Here is a 22,811-nt window from a genome sequence, read left to right on the forward strand (position 1 = left end):
CTAGCAAGCTTGGAAAACACTTTGCATCAAGTTAAACAAGCAATATAAAAAACGTTACTGTGCCTTTAAGAAAAACAAATTGTCAAAATTTGAAATAACAGTAAAAAAAGGCAGTTACACTAACGAAATTTTTACAGTGTATGTAACAAGTTAGCAGAGCATTGCACCCACTTGCAAATGGATGATTAACCCCTTAATACCAAAAACGGAATAATAAATGAAAAAAAAACGTTTTTAAAACTAGTCACAACAACTGCCACAGGTCTACTGTGGTTGTTACCCTCCTCAAACACGACTTTTGAAGCCTTTGAGCCCTTCAGAGATGTCCTGTATCATGCAGAGGGAAGCTGAATGTCACTGTCTGTAATTTTAGCTGCGCAGCAAAGCGCTAAAATAGGCCCCTCCCACTCATATTACAACAGTGGAAAGCCTCAGGAAACTGTTTCTAGGCAAAAATCAAGCCAGCCATGTGGAAAAAAACTAGGCCCCAATAAGTTTTATCACCAAGCATATATAAAAATGATTAAACATGCCAGCAAACGTTTTATATTGCACTTTTATAAGAGTATGTATCTCTGGTAATAAGCCTGATACCAGTCGCTATTAAATCACTGTATTTAGGCTTAACTTACATTAATCCGGTATCAGCAGCATTTTTCTAGCAAATTCCATCCCTAGAAAGATGTTAACTGCACATACCTTATTGCAGGATAACCTGCACGCCATTCCCCCTCTGAAGTTACCTCACTCCTCAGAATATGTGAGAACGGCAGTGGATCTTAGTTACTTCTGCTAAGATCATAGAAACCGCAGGCAGATTCTTCTTCTAATGCTGCCTGAGATAAAATAGTACACTCCGGTACCATTTAAAAATAAACTTTTGATTGAAGTTAAAAAACTAACTATAATACACCACTCTCCTCTTACTACCTCCATCTTTGTTGAGAGTTGCAAGAGAATGACTGGATATGGCAGTGAGGGGAGGAGCTATGTAGCAGCTCTGCTGTGGGTGATCCTCTTGCAACTTCCTGTTGGGAAGTAGAATATCCCATAAGTAATGGATGATCCATGGACTGGATACACTTAAGAGAAATATTTCCATTCCTGTTTATCCCACTAGTGATCGTTTTTAGCTGCTCCTACGCATTTTGGTAAATGTTTTTAAGCAGAATGAAATTACAGTGTCACTGACTCCCCAATAACTAGTTCACCAAATTAGATGTATCAAATTGAATTCACAGCATATTATAAATTGTATGAAACAAGCTTAAAATTTAAGCAATATTTAATACAGACTGACAAATCTGTTTTGCGTATTATTAGTCTTTATTGCTTTGAGTCTTACGGCATGAAACATTCATTCAGTGTATGCAGTTTTCTTTTCAGCAACAAAATCAATGATTAGACTGAAAAAAAGAAGATGCCTCAAGACATTGTACATAAGAATTTAATTCCAATATCCAAATTAAGTAATAATATAAATTATATTTTCAAAACAATATATCAAATGCTTTCATGTTTTTGAGTAACAGCCCATGGAAACTAAGAGTGGACCATATAACACATTGTTTTATAACTGACCTGAAGACTGGGCTTCATTGCTGAGTGAAATGCTGCCTACAATTGCAGGATAGAGGATGAGATGTGGGGAGTCCTGTGCAACACGACACAATAAATCGCAGATACTCTGACGGACGTAGACCTCAGGATGGTTGAGGCGAGAAAAAAGCTGGGGAATTATACCTAAAAAAATAAAATTAAATTAAAATTACAATTTATGAACTAAAAAAAAAACTATAGAACACTGTGAAATATAATCATATCAACATACCTGATGATTATAGACTCAGTGAGAAATACTTGGTACTTTTTTAAAGCCTGACAGACAACCAATCCATAAAACCAAAGTGAATAATACGTAAAACAAAATTTATGCTTACCTGATAAAATTTCTTTCTTTCCGGACATGGAGAGTCCATGACGTTATTCCAATTACTAGTGGGATATTCACTCCTGGCCAGTAGGAGGAGGCAAAGAGCACCACAGCAAAGCTGTTAAGTTTCACTTCCCTTACCCATAACCCCCAGTCATTCAGCCAAAGGGAAATTGAAAAAGATGATAACACAAAGGTGTAGAGGTGCCTGAGGTTTAGTAAAAAAAATTATAGTCTAATCTAAAGGGTGAGGTCGTGGACTCACCATATCCGGAAAGAAAGAAATTTATCAGGTAAGCATACATTTCATTTTCTTTCCTAAGACATGGAGAGTCCACAACATCATTCCAATTACTAGTGGGAACCAATACCCAAGCTAGAGGACACAGAATGAATAGGGAGGTAGAATAAGACAGGCAGACCTAAACAGAAGGCACCACCACCTTAAGAACTTTTTTCCCCAAAGGAAGCCTCAGCCGAGGCAAAAACATCAAATTTGTAGAATTTGGAAAAAGTACCAAGTTGCATCCTTACAAATCTGTTCCACAGAAGCTTAATTTTTGAAAGCCCAAGAAGAGGATACAGCCCTAGTGGAATGAGCTAGAAGTCTCTCAGGAGGCTGCTGTACAGCAGTCTCATAAGCAAAACAAACCATACTTCTCAACCAGATGGAAAGAGAAGTAGAAGTAGCCTTCTGACCCTTACGCCTTCCAGAGAAACAAACAAAAAGGGCAGAAGACTGGCGAAAATCCTTAGTAGCTTGTAGGGTGAATTTTAGAGCGTGCACCACATTCAAATTGTGCAAGAGAGAAGGAACAACAATTTCCTGATTAATATTTCTATCCGAAGTAACCTTAGGAAGACATCCCAATTTAGTACGAAGGACCGTCTTATCCGCCTGAAAAATAAGGTAAGGCAAAATCACACTGCAAAGCCGAGAGCTCTGAAACTCTCTGAGCGGAAGAAATAGCAACAAGAAACAAAACCTTCCAAGATAACAGTTTAATATCTATAGAATGCATTGGCTCAAACAGAGCCTGCTGCAAAACTCTAAGAACTAGGTTAAAGGGACAGTCAAGTCCAAAAAAAACTTTCATGTTTTAAATAGGGCATGCAATTTTAAACAACTTCCCAATTTACTTTTATCACCAATTTTGGTATTCTTAGTTGAAAGCTAAAACTAGGAGGTTCATATGCTAATTTCTTAGACCTTGAAGACTGCCTCTAATCTGAATACATTTTGACCACTAGAGGGCATTAGTTCACATGTTTCAGATAGATAACATTGAGCTCATGCACGTAAAGTGACCTAGGAGTGAGCACTGATTGGCTAAACTGCATGTCTGTCAAAAGAACTGAAATAAGGGGGCAGTCAGCAGAAGCTTAGATACAAGATAATTACAGAGGTAAAACGTGTATTATTATAACTGTGTTGGTTATGCAAAACTGGGGAATGGATAATAAAGGGATTATCTTTCTTTTTAAACAACAACAATTTCTGGTGTTGACTGTCCCTTTACGGCTCAAAGGAGGAGAAACAGATTTAAACACAGGCCTGATTCTAACCAGTGCCTGACAAAAAGATTGAACATCTGGCACATCCGCCAGACGCTTATGTAAAAGAATAGATAATGCAGAAATCTGTCCTTTTAAAGAACTGACTGACAACCCTTTCTCCAGACCATCCTGAAGAAAAGACAACATTCTAGGAATCCTGACCCTACTCCAAGAATAGCCCTTTGATTCACACCAATAAAAGGTATTTACGCCATACCTTATGGTAAATCTTACGAGTAGCAGGCAGTAGTATCAATGACAGACTCCAAAAACCCACGCTTAGACAGAACTAAGAGTTCAATCTCCAAGCAGTCAGCTTCAGAGAAACAAGATTTGGATGAAGGAAAGGACCCCGAGTTAGAAGGTCCTTCCTCAGAGGTAACCTCCAAGGTGGAAGAGATGACATCTTCACTAGGTCCGCAAACCAGATCCTACGAGGCCATGCAGGAGCTATTATAATTAGATGCTCTCTCCTGTTTGATACGAGGAATGACTCGTGGAAGGAGAGCAAATGGAGGAAACAGTTATGCTAGACCGAAATTCCAAGGAATCGCCAGAGCATCTATCAGGGTGGCCTGAGGAACTCTTGACCTTGCATCGCACCTTGGAAGCTTGGCGTTCTGATGAGACGCCATCAGATCCAACTCCAGCACCCCCCACTTGAGGGTTAAACTGGAGAACACCTCCAGATGGAGAGTCCACCCCCCGGGATGAAAGGTCTGTCTGCTCAGGAAATCCGCCACCCAATTGTCCACTCCTGGAATGTGGATGGCAGATAGAAGAAAATTGTGAACTTCCGCCCACTGCAGAATGCAAGTCACCTCCTTCATGGCCAAGGAACTCTGAGTACCTCCCTGGTGGTTGATGTAGGACACTAAGGTGATGTTGTCCGACTGGAATCTGATAAACCGGGCTATAGACAACTGAGGCCAGGCCTTTAGAGCATTGAAGATCGCTCTCAACTCCAAGATATTTATCTAAAGAGAAGACTCCTCTTGAGTCCATAGGCCCTGAGCCTGTAGCGAGTCCCAAACTGCTCCCCAACCTAGCAGGGTGGTGTCCATGGTCACAATCACCCAGGAGGGTCTCTGGAAACATGTTCCCTGAGACAGATGATCCTGAGATATCCACCACGAAAGAGAGTCTCTAGTCAACTGGTCCAGATCTTTCCGCTGGGACAGATCCGAATGTTTTCCATTCCATTGTCTGAGCATGCAGAGTTGTAGAGCTCTCAAATGGAATCAAGCAAAGGGAATGATGTCCATGGAGGCGACCATCAGACCAATTACCTCCATGCATTGAGCTACTGACGGCCGGACAGTAGAATGGAGAGAGAGGCAAGAAGAGATAATCTTTGCTTTTCTTACCTCTATCAGAAAAATCTTCATAGATAGGGAATCTATGATGGTCCTTAAGAAAAACCCCTTGTAGCTGGAACAAGGGAACTCTTTTCAAAATTCACTTTCCATCCGTGGGAACGAAGAAAAGACGAGATCTCTGTATGAGATTCTGCTAGTTGAAAAGATGACCTGACAACTGCCAAAAGAGCCCCCCAGAACTTCTGAAAAAATTCTGGTAGCTGTGGCAAGGCCAAACGGAAGAGCTACAAACTGAAAGTGCTTGTCCAGGAAAGCAAATCACAGGAATTTGTGATGATCCCTGTGGATGGGAAAATCAAGATACGCATCCTTCAGGTCTATGGTTATCATGAACTGACCTACTTGGACCAAAGGGAGAATGGAACGAATGGTTTCCATTTTGAAGGACGGTATCCTGAGAAATTTGTTGACACCTTCAGGTCTAAAAAGGGACGAAAAGTTCCCTCTTTTTTGGGAACCACATATTTTAATAAAATCCTAGGCCCTGTTTAGTGGAACAGGAACAATCAGTCACAGGGAGAAAAGGTCCTGAACGCAGTTTAAGAATGCCTCTCTTTTTATCTGGACTAATTGTAGAATATAGGTAAATTCATCTTTTGGATATGAGCAACTATAAGGTTTAAAATTAAAATGATATTGTATTATGTTGGATTTGAAATACTGTGATTTAGCCCCACTACTCTAGGTTAGTCTTGTTGAAATATGCTTTGCACTCCTCTAATTTGTATATATGGGTTTTATGTTTTTAATTTTTGTAACATTGTATATTCACATATGATCATTAGATGAAAAAGAAAAAAAAATGGATGTTCTATAATTTGCATCCATAAGATGTCACTATTGTGCACAATAATGTTCCCATGTGAATAGGTAACAGGTGAAGGTATAAAAGACAGGAACATGTATAATTAAGTATACATGACTAAGGGCCTAATGCAGGCTTGAAACGTATGTTTGTTCTGGGACCCCATATGTGAAAAATAAAGGTCTTTTATTTGCTGTGGAGGCTGGAATCTCTTTTTGTTTCTAGGATTACTTAAAACTCCAGTCCCATTTTGAAGAGTACTACCCTCCAATAAGAGACTATCTTCAAACTTCTGACACTTCTCTACCAACCTCCTGCGACGAAAGGCAAAGAATGACTGGGGGATGAGGGAAGTGGGGGAGGTATTTGAAGCCTTTAGCTGGGGTGTCTTTGCCTCCGCCTGGTGGCCAGGTTCTGAATTCCCAAAGTAATTAATGCAGCTGTGGACTCTTCCCTTTTAAGAAGAAAATACCATTTCATGACACATGATAATTATATGAACTTCACATTTCAGTGTCCATGAATAAAATTGTATTGCAACAAGGCCACCCAGTTTATATGTCATCTATGACTGCTTTTGCTCTACAATGGTATTTAAGTAGTTGCGACAGAGAGAGTATGTGGTGTTCTCACATTTCACTGCTGCTTGGCACACTACAATATACATTGACACATATTCCCAACTCAAAAGGAAAGCAATGGTAAGAAAAATTAGAAAATCTCATTAGGGCAGAAATTCTGAATAAAAGAGAGCGTCTGCAACCAAAGTAAGTTTTGAGAGGCTAATGTGTCAGATATTTTGAATTTTGGGAATTAAATTTTGTGGAAATCTTTTCTCTCGTTATAATATCCTCAATTTTCCCTATTAGACTTAAAGCTTAATATATTTACTATCTGAAAAAGTTGGTTGATCCTCAAGGTAGAACATGCAATTTTTAACAATGTTCAAATTTATTTCTATCATATTTGCTTTGCTTTCTAGGTATCCTTTGACAACAATTAAACCCACTTACACTCAGGACTAGCTATTATTATTATCGGTTATTTGCAGAGCGCCTACAGATTCCCCAGCGCTAGCTGGACACATCTATTGACCAATGACAAGAGGCATATATGTGTAGCCACCAGTCACTAGCTAGTGCTCTTCAACAAAGCATACAAAAAGAACAAGGCAAAATTGATAATGGAAGTAAATTGTAAAACTGTGCAAAACCGTATGCTATCTGAACCCTGAATATTTAAAGCAGACAGTTATTTCTTAATTGACAATTTAACTCTCTTATAAACCTCAGTTATTCATTTTTAAAAAGGTGCCTACAATTTAAAAAATTTCTGATAGAAAACAAAAGTAAACTTTTATATAAAACAATGATATTTGTGTCATTTACCTCTCCACGGAGAAGTAGGGGTGGTTTCTAAACCTTGCTCTAGATACTGCCTAAGTTCCCCAGCGTGTTTGACCAGCAATCGCAATAATCGTAAAGTAGCCATCACAATGGCGTCATCTGAACTCTGCTTAGAAAGGTTATTTAGGTGCACCCTTAGATCATCTTCATCCAGGGATACCTGTAAAAACAAAAACAAAACTAAAAATTCAACAATTAGTGGAAAATCATTTAAATACTTATGTTAAACCCTTGTGTTAGTTCATAATACAACACACTCATTGGTTAAAGTGATACTGTTCTCAAAATATTCCTGTAATTTACATGAAATAGCAGCAGTTATCCAATAGGGGAAGTAAAAAAACATAATTTATGCTTACCCGATAAATTTATTTCTCTTGTAGTGTATTCAGTCCACGGATCATCCATTACTTATGGGATATATTCCCTTCCCAACAGGAAGTTGCAAGAGGATCACCCAAAGCAGAGCTGCTATATAGCTCCTCCCCTCCACGTCATATCCAGTCATTCGACCGAAACAAGACAAGAAAGGAGAAACCATAGGGAGCAGTGGTGACTGGAGTTGTAATTAAAATTTAGATCTGCCTTAAAAAAGACAGGGCGGGCCGTGGACTGAATACACCACAAGAGAAATAAATTTATCGGGTAAGCATAAATTATGTTTTCTCTTGTTAAGTGTATTCAGTCCACGGATCATCCATTACTTATGGGATACCAATACCAAAGCTAAAGTACACGGATGATGGGAGTGACAAGGCAGGAACTTAAACGGAAGGAACCACTGCCTGTAGAACCTTTCTCCCAAAAACAGCCTCCGAAGAAGCAAAAGTGTCAAATTTGTAAAATTTTGAAAAAGTGTGAAGCGAAGACCAAGTTGCAGCCTTGCAAATCTGTTCAACAGAGGCCTCATTCTTAAAGGCCCAGGTGGAAGCCACAGCTCTAGTGGAATGAGCTGAAATTCTTTCAGGGGGCTGCTGTCCAGCAGTCTCATAGGCTAAACGTATTATGCTACGAAGCCAAAAAGAGAGAGAGGTTGCCGAAGCTTTTTGACCTCTCCTCTGTCCAGAGTACACGACAAACAGGGAAGAAGTTTGACGAAAATCTTTAGTTGCCTGTAAATATAACTTCAGGGCACGGACTACATCCAGATTATGCAAAAGTCATTCCTTCTTTGAAGAAGGATTAGGACATAATGATGGAACAACAATCTCCTGATTGATATTCCTGTTAGAAACTACCTTAGGTAAAAACCCAGGTTTAGTACGCAGAACTACCTTGTCTGAATGGAAAATCAGGTAAGGAGAATCACAATGTAAGGCAGATAACTCAGAGACTCTTCGAGCCGAGGAAATAGCCATCAAAAACAGAACTTTCCAAGATAAAAGCTTAATATCAATGGAATGAAGGGGTTCAAACGGAACCCCTTGAAGAACTTTAAGAACCAAGTTTAAGCTCCACGGAGGAGCAACAGTCTTAAACACAGGCTTAATCCTAGCCAAAGCCTGACAAAAGGCCTGGACGTCTGGAACTTCTGCCAGACGTTTGTGTAAAAGGATAGACAGGGCAGAAATCTGTCCCTTTAACGAACTAGCAGATAAGCCCTTTTCTAAACCCTCTTGTAGAAAAGACAATATCCTAGGAATCCTAACCTTACTCCATGAGTAACTCTTGGATTCGCACCAATATAAATATTTACGCCATATTTTATGGTAAATTTTTCTGGTAACAGGTTTCCGAGCCTGTATTAAGGTATCAATAACCGACTCCGAGAAGCCACGCTTTGATAGGATCAAGCGTTCAATCTCCATGCAGTCAGCCTCAGAGAAATTAGATTTGGATGATGGAAAGGACCCTGAATGAGAAGGTCCTGTCTCAGAGGCAGAGACCATGGTGGACAGGACGACATGTCCACTAGGTCTGCATACCAGGTCCTGCGTGGCCACGCAGGTGCTATCAGAATAACCGATGCTCTCTCTTGTCTGATCTTGGCAATCAGTCGAGGTAGCAGCGGAAATGCTGGAAACACATAAGCCATGTTGAAAACCCAAGGGGCTGCTAGAGCATCTATCAGCGCCGCTCCCGGGTCCCTGGACCTGGATCCGTAACAAGGAAGCTTGGCGTTCTGGCGAGACGCCATGAGATCCAGTTCTGGTTTGCCCCAACGATGAATCAGTTGAGCGAAGACCTCCGGATGAAGTTCCCACTCCCCCAGATGAAAAGTCTGGCGACTTAGAAAGTCCGCCTCCCAGTTCTCCACGCCTGGGATGTAGATCACTGACAGGTGGCAAGAGTGAGACTCTGCCCAGCGAATTATCTTTGAGACTTCTAACATCGCTAAGGAACTCCTGGTTCCTCCTTGATGGTTGATGTAAGCCACAGTCGTGATGTTGTCCGACAAATCTGATGAACCTCAGTGTTGCTAACTGAGGCCAAGCTAGAAGAGCATTGAATATTGCTCTCAACTCCAGAATATTTATTGGGAGGAGTTTCTCCTCCTGAGTCCATAATCCCTGAGCCTTCAGGGAGTTCCAGACTGCGCCCCAACCTAGAAGGCTGGCATCTGTTGTTACAATCGTCCAATCTGGCCTGCGAAAGGTCATCCCCTTGGACAGGTGGACCCGAGAAAGCCACCAGAGAAGAGAATCTCTGGTCTCTTGATCCAGATTTAGTAGAGGGGACAAATCTGAGTAATCCCCATTCCACTGACTTAGCATGCATAATTGCAGTGGTCTGAGATGCAGGCGCGCAAATGGTACTATGTCCATTGCCGCTACCATTAAGCCGATTACTTCCATGCACTGAGCTACTGACGGGCGTGGAATGGAATGAAGGACACAGCCAGCATTCAGAAGCTTTGATAACCTGGACTCCGTCAGGTAAATCTTCATCTCTATAGAATCTATAAGAGTCCCCAGGAAGGGAACTCTTGTGAGTGGTAATAGAGAACTCTTTTCCACGTTCACCTTCCACCCATACGACCTCAGAAATGCCAGAACTATCTCTGTATGAGACTTGGCAATTTGAAAACTTGACGCTTGTATCAGAATGTCGTCTAGGTACGGAGCCACCGCTATGCCTCGCGGTCTGAGCACCGCCAGAAGTGAGCCCAGAACCTTTGTAAAAATTCTCGGGGCCGTAGCTAACCCGAAGGGAAGAGTTACAAACTGGTAATGCCTGTCTAGAAAGGCAAATCTTAGGTACCGATAATGATCTTTGTGAATCGGTATGTGAAGGTAGGCATCCTTTAAGTCCACTGTGGTCATGTATTGACCCTCTTGGATCATGGGTAGGATGGTTCGAATAGTTTCCATTTTGAATGATGGAACTCTTAGGAATTTGTTTAAGATTTTTAGGTCCAAGATTGGTCTGAAGGTTCCCTCTTTCTTGGGAACCACAAACAGATTTGAGTAAAAACCTTGCCCTTGTTCCGTCCGCAGAACTGGGTGGATCACCCCCATTACTAAGAGGTCTTGTACACAGCGTAGAAATGCCTCTTTCTTTATTTGGTTTGCTGATAACCTTGAAAGATGAAATCTCCCCTGTGGAGGAGAAGTTTTGAAGTCCAGAAGATATCCCTGAGATATGATCTCTAACGCCCAGGGATCCTGGACATCTCTTGCCCAAGCCTGGGTGAAGAGAGAAAGTCTGCCCCCCACTAGATCCGTTTCCGGATAGGGGGCCCTCTCTTCATGATGTCTTAGGGGCAGAAGTAGGTTTTCTGGCCTGCTTGCCCTTGTTCCAGGACTGGTTAGCTTTCCAGCCCTGTTTGAAACGAGCAACAGTTCCTTCCTGTTTTGGAGAGGAGAAAGATGATGCTGCTCCTGCCTTGAAGTTACGAAAGGCACGAAAATTAGACTGCTTGGCCTTTGATTTGGCCTTGTCCTGAGGAAGAGTATGACCCTTACCTCCAGTAATGTCAGCAATAATTTCTTTCAAGCCGGGCCCGAATAAGGTTTACCCTTTGAAAGGAATATTAAGCAATTTAGATATCACGTCAGCTGACCAGGATTTAAGCCATAGCGCTCTGCGTGCCTGGATGGCGAATCCGGAGATCTTAGCCGTTAGTTTGTACAACGGCATCAGAAACAAATGCGTTAGCTAGCTTAAGTGCTTTAAGTTTGTCCATAATCTCATCCAATGGAGCTGTGCGAATGGCCTCTTCCAGAGACTCAAACCAGAATGCCGCAGCAGCAGTGACAGGCGCAATGCATGCAAGGGGCTGTAAGATAAAACCTTGTTGAACAAACATTTTCTTAAGGTAACCTAATTTTTTATCCATTGGATCCGAAAAAGCACAACTATCCTCCACCGGGATAGTGGTACGTTTAGCTAAAGTAGAAACTGCTCCCTCCACCTTAGGGACTGTCTGCCATAAGTCTCGTGTGGTGGCGTCTATTGGAAACATTTTCCTAAATATCGGAGGAGGGGAAAAGGGCACACCGGGTCTATCCCACTCCTTGCTAATAATCTCTGTAAGCCTTTTAGGTATAGGAAAAACGTTAGTACACACCGGCACCGCATAGTATCTATCCAGCCTACATAATTTCTCTGGAATTGCAACCGTGTTACAATCATTCAGAGCCGCTAATACCTCCCCTAACAATACACGGAGGTTCTCAAGCTTAAATTTAAAATTAGAAATCTCTGAATCCGGTCTCCCTGGATCAGATCCGTCACCCACAGAATGAAGTTCTCCGTCCTCATGTTCTGCAAATTGTGACGCAGTATCGGACATGGCTCTCACATCATCAGCGCGCTCTGTCCTTAACCCAGAGCTATCGCGCTTGCCTCTTAATTCTGGCAATTTAGATAATACCTCTGTCATAACAGCAGCCATGTCTTGCAAAGTGATTTGTAAGGGCCTCTCTGATGTACTTGGCGCCACAATATCACGCGCCTCCTGAGCGGGAGGCGAAGGTACTGAAACGTGAGGAGAGTTAGTCGGCATAACTTCCCCCTCGTTGTCTGGTGATAATTTCTTTACAGATAAAGACTGACTTTTATTTAAAGTGACATCAATACATTTAGTACACATATTTCTATGGGGCTCCACATTGGCCTTCAAACATAGTGAACAAACAGATTCATCTGTGTCAGACATGTTTAAACAGACTAGCAATGAGACTAGCAAGCTTGGAAATTCCTTTCAAATAAGTTTACAAGCAATATAAAAAAAAAACAAAAAACGCTACTGCGCCTTTAAGAAGCACAAAAAAACTGTCACAGTTGAAATAACAATGAACCAAATCAGTTATAGCAACCAAATTTTCACAGTAAATGTATTAAGTTAGCAAAGTATTGCACCCACTAGCAAATGGATGATTAATCCCTTAATACCCAAAACGGATAATCAATTTAACAATTAATGTTTTTATCACAGTCAAACACACTGTCACAGGTCTGCTGTGACTGATTACCTCCCTCAAAATGAATTTTGAAGACCCCTGAGCTCTCTAGAGACGTCCTGGATCAAGGAGGAAGAAGCAGGAAGACTGACTGAATTTTTACTGCGCAAAAAAGCGCTAAAAAAGGCCCCTCCCACTCAATTACAACAGTGGGAAAACTCAGTTAACCTTTTCTATGCAGAAATATACGTCAGCCATGTGGAAAAAATCATGCCCCAAAAGATTTATCACCAAAGTACCTCACAAAAACGAATAACATGCCAGTAAACGTTTTAAACGATATGTAGTGTTATCAATAAGCCTGCTACCAGTCGCTTCTACTGCAGTTAAGGCTCATATATTACTTCAGTATTAACAGCATTTTCTTAGTCAAATTCCATTCCTTAGAAAATTACTTACTGCACATAGATTCATCAGCCTGATACCAGTCACTACTACTGCATTTAAGGCTGTACTTGCATTACATCGGTATCAGCAGTATTTTCTTAGTCAATTCCATTCCTTAGAAAAATATTTTACTGCACATTGCTCATCTGCAGGGAACCCCGCATGCTATTCCCTTTCTGAAGTTACCCCACTCCTCAGAATGTGCGAGAACAGCCAGTGGATCTTAGTTACTTCTGCTAAGATCATAGAAAACGCAGGCAGATTCTTCTTCTAAATACTGCCTGAGAGAAAAAACAGCACACTCCGGTGCCATTTAAAATAAACTTTTGATTGAAGAAATAATTAAGTATAAAAACTCCACACTCCTCTCACACCTTCCTACTATGTTGAGTGTTGCAAGAGAATGACTGGATATGACGTGGAGGGGAGGAGCTATATAGCAGCTCTGCTTTGGGTGATCCTCTTGCAACTTCCTGTTGGGAAGGGAATATATCCCATAAGTAATGGATGATCCGTGGACTGAATACCCTTAACAAGAGAAAGAAAATTTATGCTTCCCTGATAAATGTATTTCTTTTTTGACATGATGAGTCCACGGATCATCTTAATTACTAATGGGATATTCACCTCCTGGTCAGCAGGAGGCGGCAAAGAGCACCACAGCAGAGCTGTGAAATAGCTCCTCCCTTCCCTCCCACTCCAGTCATTCGACTGAAGTTAAGGAAAGAAAGGAAAAACCAAGGTGAAGAGGTGTCTGAAGTTTACAATAACCCACAACCTGTCTTACAAGAACAGGGCGGGCTGTGGACTCGTGTCAAAAAAGAAATAAATTTATCAGGTAAGCATAAATTTTCTTTTCTTTTTTATGACACGATGAGTCCACGCATCATCTTAATTACTAATGGGATTCAATACCCAAGCTAGAGTACACAGATGATACGGGAGGGACAAGGCAGGGAACCTAAACAGAAGGCACCACTGCTTTAAGAACCTTTCTCCCAAAAGCGGCCCCAGCCGATGCAAAAGTGTCAAATTTGTAAAACTTTGAAAAAGTAAGAAAATCACAAACAAAGAGGAAGACTGACGAAAGTCCTTAGTCGCCCGCAAGTAAAAATTTTAAAGCACGGACCATGTCAAAATTGTGCAGAAGTCGTTCTTTGTGTCCTAATCCTCCTTCTCAGAAAGAAGGAACAACAATCTCCTGATTAATGTTCCTATCAGAAACAACCTTAGGAAGAAATCCTAATTTAGTACGTAAAACTACCTTATCTGAATGGAAAATAAGGTAAGGAGACTCGTACTGCAATGCCGAGAGCTCTGACACTCTACGAGCAGAAGAAATAGCAACAAGAAATAAAACTTTCCAAGATAACAACTTAATATCTAAGGAATGCATAGGCTCAAACGGAGCCCCTTGAAGAACCTTAAGAACTAAATTCAGACTCCATGGAGGAGTAACTGATTTGAACACAGGCCTGATCCTAATTAAGGCCTGACAAAAGGCTTGAACATCTGGGACATCAGCCAGATGTTTGTGTAACAAAATAGATAAGGCAGTGATCTGACCCTTTAGGGAACTTGCCGATAAACCCTTCTCCAATCCTTCTTGGAGAAAAGACAAAATTCTGGGAATCCTAACTCTACTTCATGAGTAGCCCTTGGATTCACACCAATAAAGATATTTACGCCATATCTTAAAGTAAATATTTCTAGTTACAGGCTTACGCGCCTGAATCAAGGTCTTTATGACCAAATCAGAAAAACCCCGCTTGGATAGAATTAAGCGTTCAATCTCCAAGCAGTCAGCTTCAGAGAAAACAAAATTCATGCTTACATGATAAATTTCTCTCTCTTGCGCTGTATCGAGTCCACAGATTCATCCAATACTTGTGGGATATTCTCCTTCCCAACAGGAAGTGGAAAAGAGAGCACCCACAGCAGAGCGGTCTATATAGCTCCTCCCCTAACTCCACCCCCCATTCATTCGACCGAAGGTTAGGAAGAAAAAAAGAGAAACTATAGGGTGCAGAGGTGACTGAAGTTTTTTAATAAAATATATTACCTATCTTAAATAGAAAGAAATTTATCAGGTAAGCATAAATTTTGTTTTCTCTTGCAAGATGTATCGAGTCCACGGATTCATCCAATACTTGTGGGATACCAATACCAAAGCTTTAGGACACAGATGAAGGGAGGGACAAGACAGGAACCTAAACGAAAGGCACCACTGCTTGTAAAACCTTTCTCCCAAAAATAGCCTCCGAAGAAGCAAAAGTATCAAATTTGGAAAATTTGGAAAAAGTATGAAGCGAAGACCAAGTCACCGCCTTACAAATCTAATCAACAGAAGCCTCATTTTTAAAAGCCCATGTGGAAGCCAGCGCTCTAGTAGAGTGAGCTGTAATCCTTTCAGGAGGCTGCTGGCCAGCAGTCTCATAAGCCAAACGGATGATGCTTTTCAGCCAAAAAGAAAGAGAGGTTGCCGTAGCTTTCTGACCTCTTCGCTTTCCAGAATAGACAACAAACAACTAAGATGTTTGACGGAAATCTTTAGCTGCTTGCAAATAGAACTTTAAAGCACGAACCACGTCTAGGTTGTGCAACAGACGTTCCTTCTTGGAAGAAGGATTAGGACACAGAGAAGGAACCACAATCTCCTGATTGATATTCCCATTAGAAACAACCTTAGGAAGGAATCAAGGTTTGGTACGCAAAACCACCTTATCCGCATGGAAAACCAGATAAGGTGAGTCACACTGTAAAGCACATAATTCAGAAACTCTTCAAGCCGAAGAGATAGATACTAAAAACAGAACTTTCCAAGATAGAAGCTTAATATCTATGGAATGCATAGGTTCAAACGGAAACCCTTGTAGAACCTTAAGAACTAAATTTAAACTCCATGGCGGAGCAACAGGTTTAAACACAGGCTTGATTCTAACTAAAGCCTGACAAAACGCCTGAATGTCTGGAACATCTGCCAGGTGCTTGTGTAAAAGAATAGACAAAGCAGATATCTGTCCTTTTAAGGAACTAGCTGATAATCCCTTCTCCAATCCTTCTTGGAGAAAAGACAATATTCTAGGAATCCTAATCTTACTCCGTGAGTAACCCGTGGATTCACACCAATAAAGATATTTACGCCATATCTTATGGTAGATTTTCCTGGTGACAGGCTTTCTAGCCTGAATCAAGGTATTAATGACCGACTCAGAGAAACCACGCTTTGATAAAATCAAACGTTCAATCTACAAGCAGTCAGACGCAGAGAAATTAGATTTGGATGCTTGAATGGACCATGAATTAGAAGGTCCTGCCTCAGCGGCAGAGTCCACGGTGGAACGGATGACATGTCCACCGGATCTGCATACCAAGTCCTGCGTGGCCACGCAGGTGCTATCAAAATCACAGAAGCGCTCTCCTGCTTGATTCTGGCAATCAGACGCTGAAGGAGAGGGAATGGTGGAAACACATAAGCCAGGTTGAAGGAACAGGGCACTGCTAGAGCATCTATCAGTACTGCCTGAGGATCCCTTGACCTGGACCCGTAACAAGGAAGCTTGGCGTTCTGGCGAGACGCCATGAGATCCAATTCTGGTATGCCCCATAGCTGAATCAGTTGGGCAAATACCTCCGGATGGAGTTCCCACTCCCTGGGATGAAAAGTTTGACGACTTAGGAAATCCGCCACCCAGTTCTCTACCCCTGGGAAATGGATTGCTGAAAGATGGCAAGAGTGAGTCTCTGCCCATCGGATTATTTTGGAAACCTCTATCATCGCTAGAGAACTTCGTGTTCCTCCTTTATGATTGATATAAGCTACAGTCGTGATGTTGTCCGACTGAAATCTGATGAATTTGGCCGCAGCCAGTTGAGGCCATGCCTGAAGCGCATTGAATATCGCTCTCAGTTCTAGGAGGTTTATCGGGAGGAGTGCCTCCTCCTGAATCCATAAACCCTGTGCTTTCAGGGAGTTCCAGACTGCACCCCAGCCCAATAGGCTGGCATCTGTCGTTACTATGACCCACTCTGGCCTGCGTAAACACATTCCCCGGGACAGGTGAACCTGTGACAACCACCAGAGAAGAGAATCTCTGGTCTCTGAGGAGATAAATCTGCATAATCCCCATTCCACTGTTCGAGCATGCATAGTTGCAGTGGTCTGAGGTGTAGGCAAGCAAATGGACTTATGTCCATTGCCGCTACCATTAGTCCGATTACCTCCATACACTGAGCCACTGACGGCCGAGGAATGGAATGAAGAGCTCGGCAGGTGGTTACAAGTTTTGATTTCCTGACCTCCGTCAGAAATATTTTCATTTCTACCGAGTCTATCAGAGTCCCTAGGAAGGAAACTCTTGTGAGGGGGAAGAGAGAACTCTTTTTTTATGTTTACCTTCCACCCATGAGATCTCAGAAAAGCCAACACGATGTCCGTGTGAGACTTGGCTAGTTGGAAAGTCGACGCTTGAATTAAGATGTCGTCTAGATAAGGTGCCACTGCTATGCCCCGCGGTCTTAGAACCACCAGAAGGGACCCTAGCACCTTTGTGAAAATTCTGGGAGCCGTGGCCAACCCGAAGGGAAGGGCCACAAACTGGTAATGCCTGTCCAGAAAGGCAAACCTGAGAAATTGGTGATGATCTCTGTGAATAGGGATGTGCAGATACGCATCCTTTAAGTCCACGGTGGTCATATATTGAGGAATTTGTTTAGAATTTTGAGATCCAAGATTGGTCTGAAAGTTCCTTTTTTGGGAACCACAAACAGGTTTGAGTAAAAACCTAGCCCTTGTTCCACTTTTGGAACTGGGTAAATCATTCCCATGGTATGTAGGTCTACTACACAGTGTAAGAACGCCTCTCTTTTTGTCTGGTTTGTAGACAATTGAGAAAAGTGAAATCTCCCCCTTGGTGGGGAATCTTTGAACTCCAGAAGATATCCCTGGGAAACAATTTCTAAAGCCCAGGAATCACGAACATCTCTTGATGTCCCGGATCAGGGGCTACCCCTTCATGCTGTCTTGGAGGCAGCTGCAGGGTTCTTGGCCTGTTTACCCTTGTTCCAAGCCTGGTTAGGTCTCCAGACTGACTTGGATTGGGCAAAATTCCCCTCTTGCTTTGCAGCAGGGGAAGAGGAAGTGGGACCACCCTTGAAGTTTCGAAAGGAACGAAAATTATTTTGTTTGGTCCTCATTTTATTTGTTTTATCCTGAGGGAGGGCATGGCCTTTCCCTCCAGTGATGTCTGAAATAATCTCCTTCAGTTCAGGCCCGAATAGGGTCTTTCCTTTGAAAGGGATGTTCAAAAGTTTAGATTTTGACGACACATCAGCTGACAAGGACTTAAGCCATAACGCTCTGTGCGCTAAAATCTGAATTCTTTGCCGCTAATTTAGCCAGTTGAAAAGCGGCATCTGTAATGAAAGAAATAGCCAGCTTAAGAGCCTTAATTCTATCCATAATATCATCTAATGGGGTCTCCCATCTGAAGAGCCTCTTCAAGAGACTCGAACCAGAAAGCAGCTGCAGTAGTTACAGGAACAATGCACGCAATAGGTTGAAGAAGAAAACCTTGATGAACAAAAATTTTCTTTAGGAGACCCTCTAATTTTTTATCCATAGGATCTTTGAAAGCACAACTGTCTTCAATAGGTATAGTTGTACGCTTGGCGAGAGTAGAAATAGCTCCCTCCACCTTAGGGACCGTCTGCCACGAGTCCCGCATGGTGTCAGATATGGGGAACATTTTCTTAAAAACAGGAGGGGGAGCGAACGGAATACCTGGTCTATCCCACTCCCTAGTGACAATGTTCGCAATCCTCTTAGGGACCGGAAAAACATCAGTGTAAACAGGAAGCTCTAGGTATTTGTCCATTTTACACAATTTCTCTGGAACCACAATAGGGTCACAATCATCCAGAGTCGCTAATACCTCCCTGAGCAACAAGCGGAGGTGTTCTAGCTTAAATTTAAAGGCCGTCATATCAGAGTCTGTCTGAGGGAGCGTCTTACCTGAATCAGAAATCTCTCCCTCAGACAGCAAATCCCTTACCCCTACTTCAGAACATTGTGAGGGTATATCGGATACGGCTACTAAAGTGTCAGAAGGCTCAGCATTTGTTCTTAACCCAGAGCTATCGCGCTTCCCTTGTAACCCAGGCAGTTTAGATAAAACCTCTGTGAGGGTAGTATTCATAACTGCGGCCATGTCCTTGGCGTCACTTGTGCGGGCGTTACTGGTTGTGACACTTGGGGAGAGCTAGATGGCATAACCTCATTTCATTCTGTCTGAGAATCCTCTAGCGCTATATTTTTAAGTGCTACAATAGGCTCTTTAAAATTTATAGACATATCAGTGCAAGTGGGACACATTCTAAGAGGGGGTTCCACAATGGCTTCTAAACACATTGAACAAGGAGTTTCCTTGATGTCAGACATGTTTAACAGGCTAGTAATGAAACAAGCAAGCTTGGAAAACACTTTATTCAAAGTAAAAACAACAATTAGAAAAAACGGTATTGTGCCTTTAAGAGAAAAAAAAGTGCACACGTTCTGCAAAACAGTGTAAAAATGCAGCAAACTTTTCGAAATTTTTACAGTGTATTCTTAAAGCTTTAGTAAGATTGCCTGACCAGCAAAATAAACATTTAGCCCCTTAATGTAAAAACCGGATTGACAAACGTCAAAAAACGGAAAAAAAAGATCAGCACCTTGCCACAGCTCTGCTGTGGCGCCTACCTGCCCTTAGGGATTGATTTTGTGGGAAAAATACTTCTTTTTGGCCCTCAAATTACAGCAGGACCCTCCGGTGTAGCAGCTTGATGTCTTGCCATGAAAAAACAACTGCGCATCTGAAGCGCGAAAATAGGCCCCTCCCACCTCACTCGATGTCTGTGGGGACTTAAAGAAACACATTAAAGCGTTTCTAAGCTAGCCACGTGGGTTAATAAACCTTAAATAAGCCAAATGAACCTCCAAAAGTCCCTCAAAAACATTTATCTCCTAATAAAACGTTAGCCTTTTATAAGTGTCAGCCAGTATTAATTTAACCCTTTATGCAAGCTGGTAATTCCACACTAAGTCTCTGAATACAGCTTACCCTTCCCTCATGGGGATATTGTCAGCCTTTCCTAGAAATATCACAGTTTGTCTAGAAAAAAATGACTGAACATACCTCAGTGCAGCTTAGCATGCAAACCGTTCCCCAACTGAAGTTTCCTGTACTCCTCAGCCTCTGTGGGAACAGAAGTGGATCTTAGTTACAAAGTGCTAAGATCATCCTCCCCCATGCAGAAATCTTCATCTCTTTTCTGCTTGAGAGTAAATAGTACACACCGGTACCATTTAAAATAAACTCTTGCTTGAGAAAATAATAACTAACATTTTTGTCACCACAAACACTTTATCCTTCCTATTGCTTATAGCCGGCAAAGAGAATGACTGGGGGGTGGAGTTAGGGGAGGAGCTATATAGACAGCTCTGCTGTGGGTGCTCTCTTTGCCACTTCCTGTTGGGAAGGAGAAAATCCCACAAGTATTGGATGAATCCGTGGACTCGATACATCTTGCAAGAGAAATTAGATTTGGATGAAGGAAAGGTCCTTGAATGAGAAGGTCCTTTATCAATGGCAGTCTCCAAGGTGGCAGGGATGACATGTCCACCAGATCGGCATACCAAATGAGCAATGAGGATCACTGATAGCTTCTCCTGTTTGATTCGAGCAATGACCCGAGGAAGAAGCGCAAACAGGGGAAAACGATATGCTAGGCTGAAGAACCAAGGAACTGCTAGAGCATCTATCACTTCCGCCTGAGGGTCCCTGGACCTTGCCCCGTATCTCGGGAGCTTGGTATTCTGCCTAGATGCCATGAGATCTAACTCTGGCCGACCCCATTTGAGAATCAGATTGGAGAATACTTCTGGATGGAGTTCCCCCTCTCCCGGATGAAAGGTCTGCCTGCTCAGAAAGTCCACCTCCCAGTTGTCCACCCCTGGGATGTGGATTGCTGACAGATAGCAAGAATGGGCCTCCGCCCACCGGATTATCTTGGCTACCTCGGTCATCGCTAAGGGACTCTGCGTTCCTCCTTGATGATTAATGTAAGCCACTGTCGTTATGTTGGCCGTCTGGAATCTGATGAACTGGGCCGAAGCCAACTGAGGCCAGGCCAGAAGAGCATTGAAGATCGCTCTCAGTTCTAGGATGTTTATAGGAAGAACAGATTCCGCCCGAGTCCAAACTCCCTGAGCCTTTAGGGAACCCCAGACAGCTCCCCACCCTAGAAGGCTGGCATCTGTTGTCACAATCACCCAGGACGGTCTGCGAAAGCATGTTCCCTGGGATAGATGATCCAGAGACAACCACCATTGAAGAGAGTCCCTCGTCTCCTGTTCCAGTGTTATTCGAGGAGACAAATCTGCATAATAACCATTCCACTGCCTGAGCATGTTTAACTGCAGAGGTCTGAGGTGAAACCGAGCAAACGGAATGATGTCCATTGCTGCCACCATCAGTCCGATTACCTCCATACACCGGGCCACTGACGGCCGAGGATTGGACTGAAGGGCTCAACAGGTATCTAGAATCTTTGATTTCCTGATGTCTTTCAGAAAAATCCTCATATGTATAGAATCGATTAGAGTTCCCAAGAAAGTCCCCCTTGTCTTCGGGATTAAGGAACTCTTTTCCAGATTTACCTTCCACCCGTGAGTTCTCAGGAAGGAAAGTACAATGTCCGTATGAGACCATGGCTTGTTGACAAGATGGTGCCTGGATTAGAATATCGTCCAGATAAGGCACCAACGCAATGCTCTGCGGTCTGAGAACCGCCAACAAAGACCCGAGAATCTTTGTGAAATTCTGGGTGCCGTGGCCAGGCCGAAAGGAAGAGCCACGAACTGAAAGTGTTTGTCCAGAAAGGCAAACCTTAGGAAATTGTGATGATCTCTGTGGATAGGAACATGTAGATATGCATCCTTTAAGTCCACCGTCGTCATAAACTGACCCTCCTGGATCAATGGAAGAATGGTACGAATAGTTTCCATCTTAAATGACAGAACTCTGAGAAACTTGTTTAGACCCTTGAGGTCTAGAATAGGTATGAAAGTTCCCTCCTTTTTGGGAACTACAAACAGATTTGAATAAAACCCCTGCCCGTATTCCTGTACAGGAACGGGAAAAATCACTCCCAGAGAGGAGAGGTCTCTTACACAATGTAAGAACGCCTCTCTTTATCTGGTTTGCAGATAATCTTGAAAGAATAAATCTTCGTCGGGGAGGAACATTTTTGAACTCCAGTTTGTATCCCTGAGACACTATTTTTATAGCCCAGGGATCCTAAACATCCTGCACCCAAGCCCGAACGAAGAATGAAAGTCTGCCCCCTACCAAATCCGGTCCCGGATCGTGGGCAAGCCCTTCATGCTGACTTGGATTCAGCAGCAGGCTTCTTGGATTGCTTACCCTTGTTCCAAGACTGGTTGGGCCTCCAAGTGGGCTTAGATTGCGAATAGTTTCCCTCCTGTTTAGAGGAGGAAGAGAAGGAATTGCCCTTGAAATTTCGAAAGGAACGAAAATTACTTTGTCGTCCTTTCTGTTTACTTCTCTTATCTTGAGGAAGGAGATGACCCTTACCCCCCGTGATATCAGACATAATTTCCTTTAGTCCAGGCCCAAACAAGGTCTTTCCCTTGTAAGGAACTGCTAAAAGCTTAGACTTAGATGATACGTCGGCAGACCAAGATTTTAACCATAAGGCACTGCAGGCCAAGATAGAGAATCCTGAACTTTTAGCTGCCAATTTAGTAATTTGCAGAGAAGCATCTGTAATAAAAGCATTGGCTAATTTCAGAGCTTTAATCCTATCCTGGATCTCCTCCAAAGATGTCTCAGTCTTAAGAGATTCGGACAGAGCATCAAACCAATAAGCTGACGCACT

General features: G+C 42.5%; 1 protein-coding gene across 2 annotated transcripts in view; it reads right to left on the reverse strand.

Moving 5' to 3' along the window:
- SMG1 (SMG1 nonsense mediated mRNA decay associated PI3K related kinase) overlaps positions 1-22,811 on the reverse strand; it is a 348,909-nt gene that overhangs the window by 111,933 nt on the left and 214,165 nt on the right. For both annotated transcript variants that reach the window (XM_053695253.1, XM_053695252.1), the window contains exons 35-36: positions 7,063-7,240; positions 1,582-1,743 (exon numbers count right to left, since the gene is read on the reverse strand). In XM_053695253.1, coding sequence (XP_053551228.1) covers positions 1,582-1,743; positions 7,063-7,240 — 340 coding nt within the window. The remainder of the gene's footprint in view (positions 1-1,581; positions 1,744-7,062; positions 7,241-22,811) is intronic.

Source organism: Bombina bombina, chromosome 11 (assembly GCF_027579735.1).
Source record: "Bombina bombina isolate aBomBom1 chromosome 11, aBomBom1.pri, whole genome shotgun sequence".
NCBI lineage: Eukaryota > Metazoa > Chordata > Amphibia > Anura > Bombinatoridae > Bombina > Bombina bombina.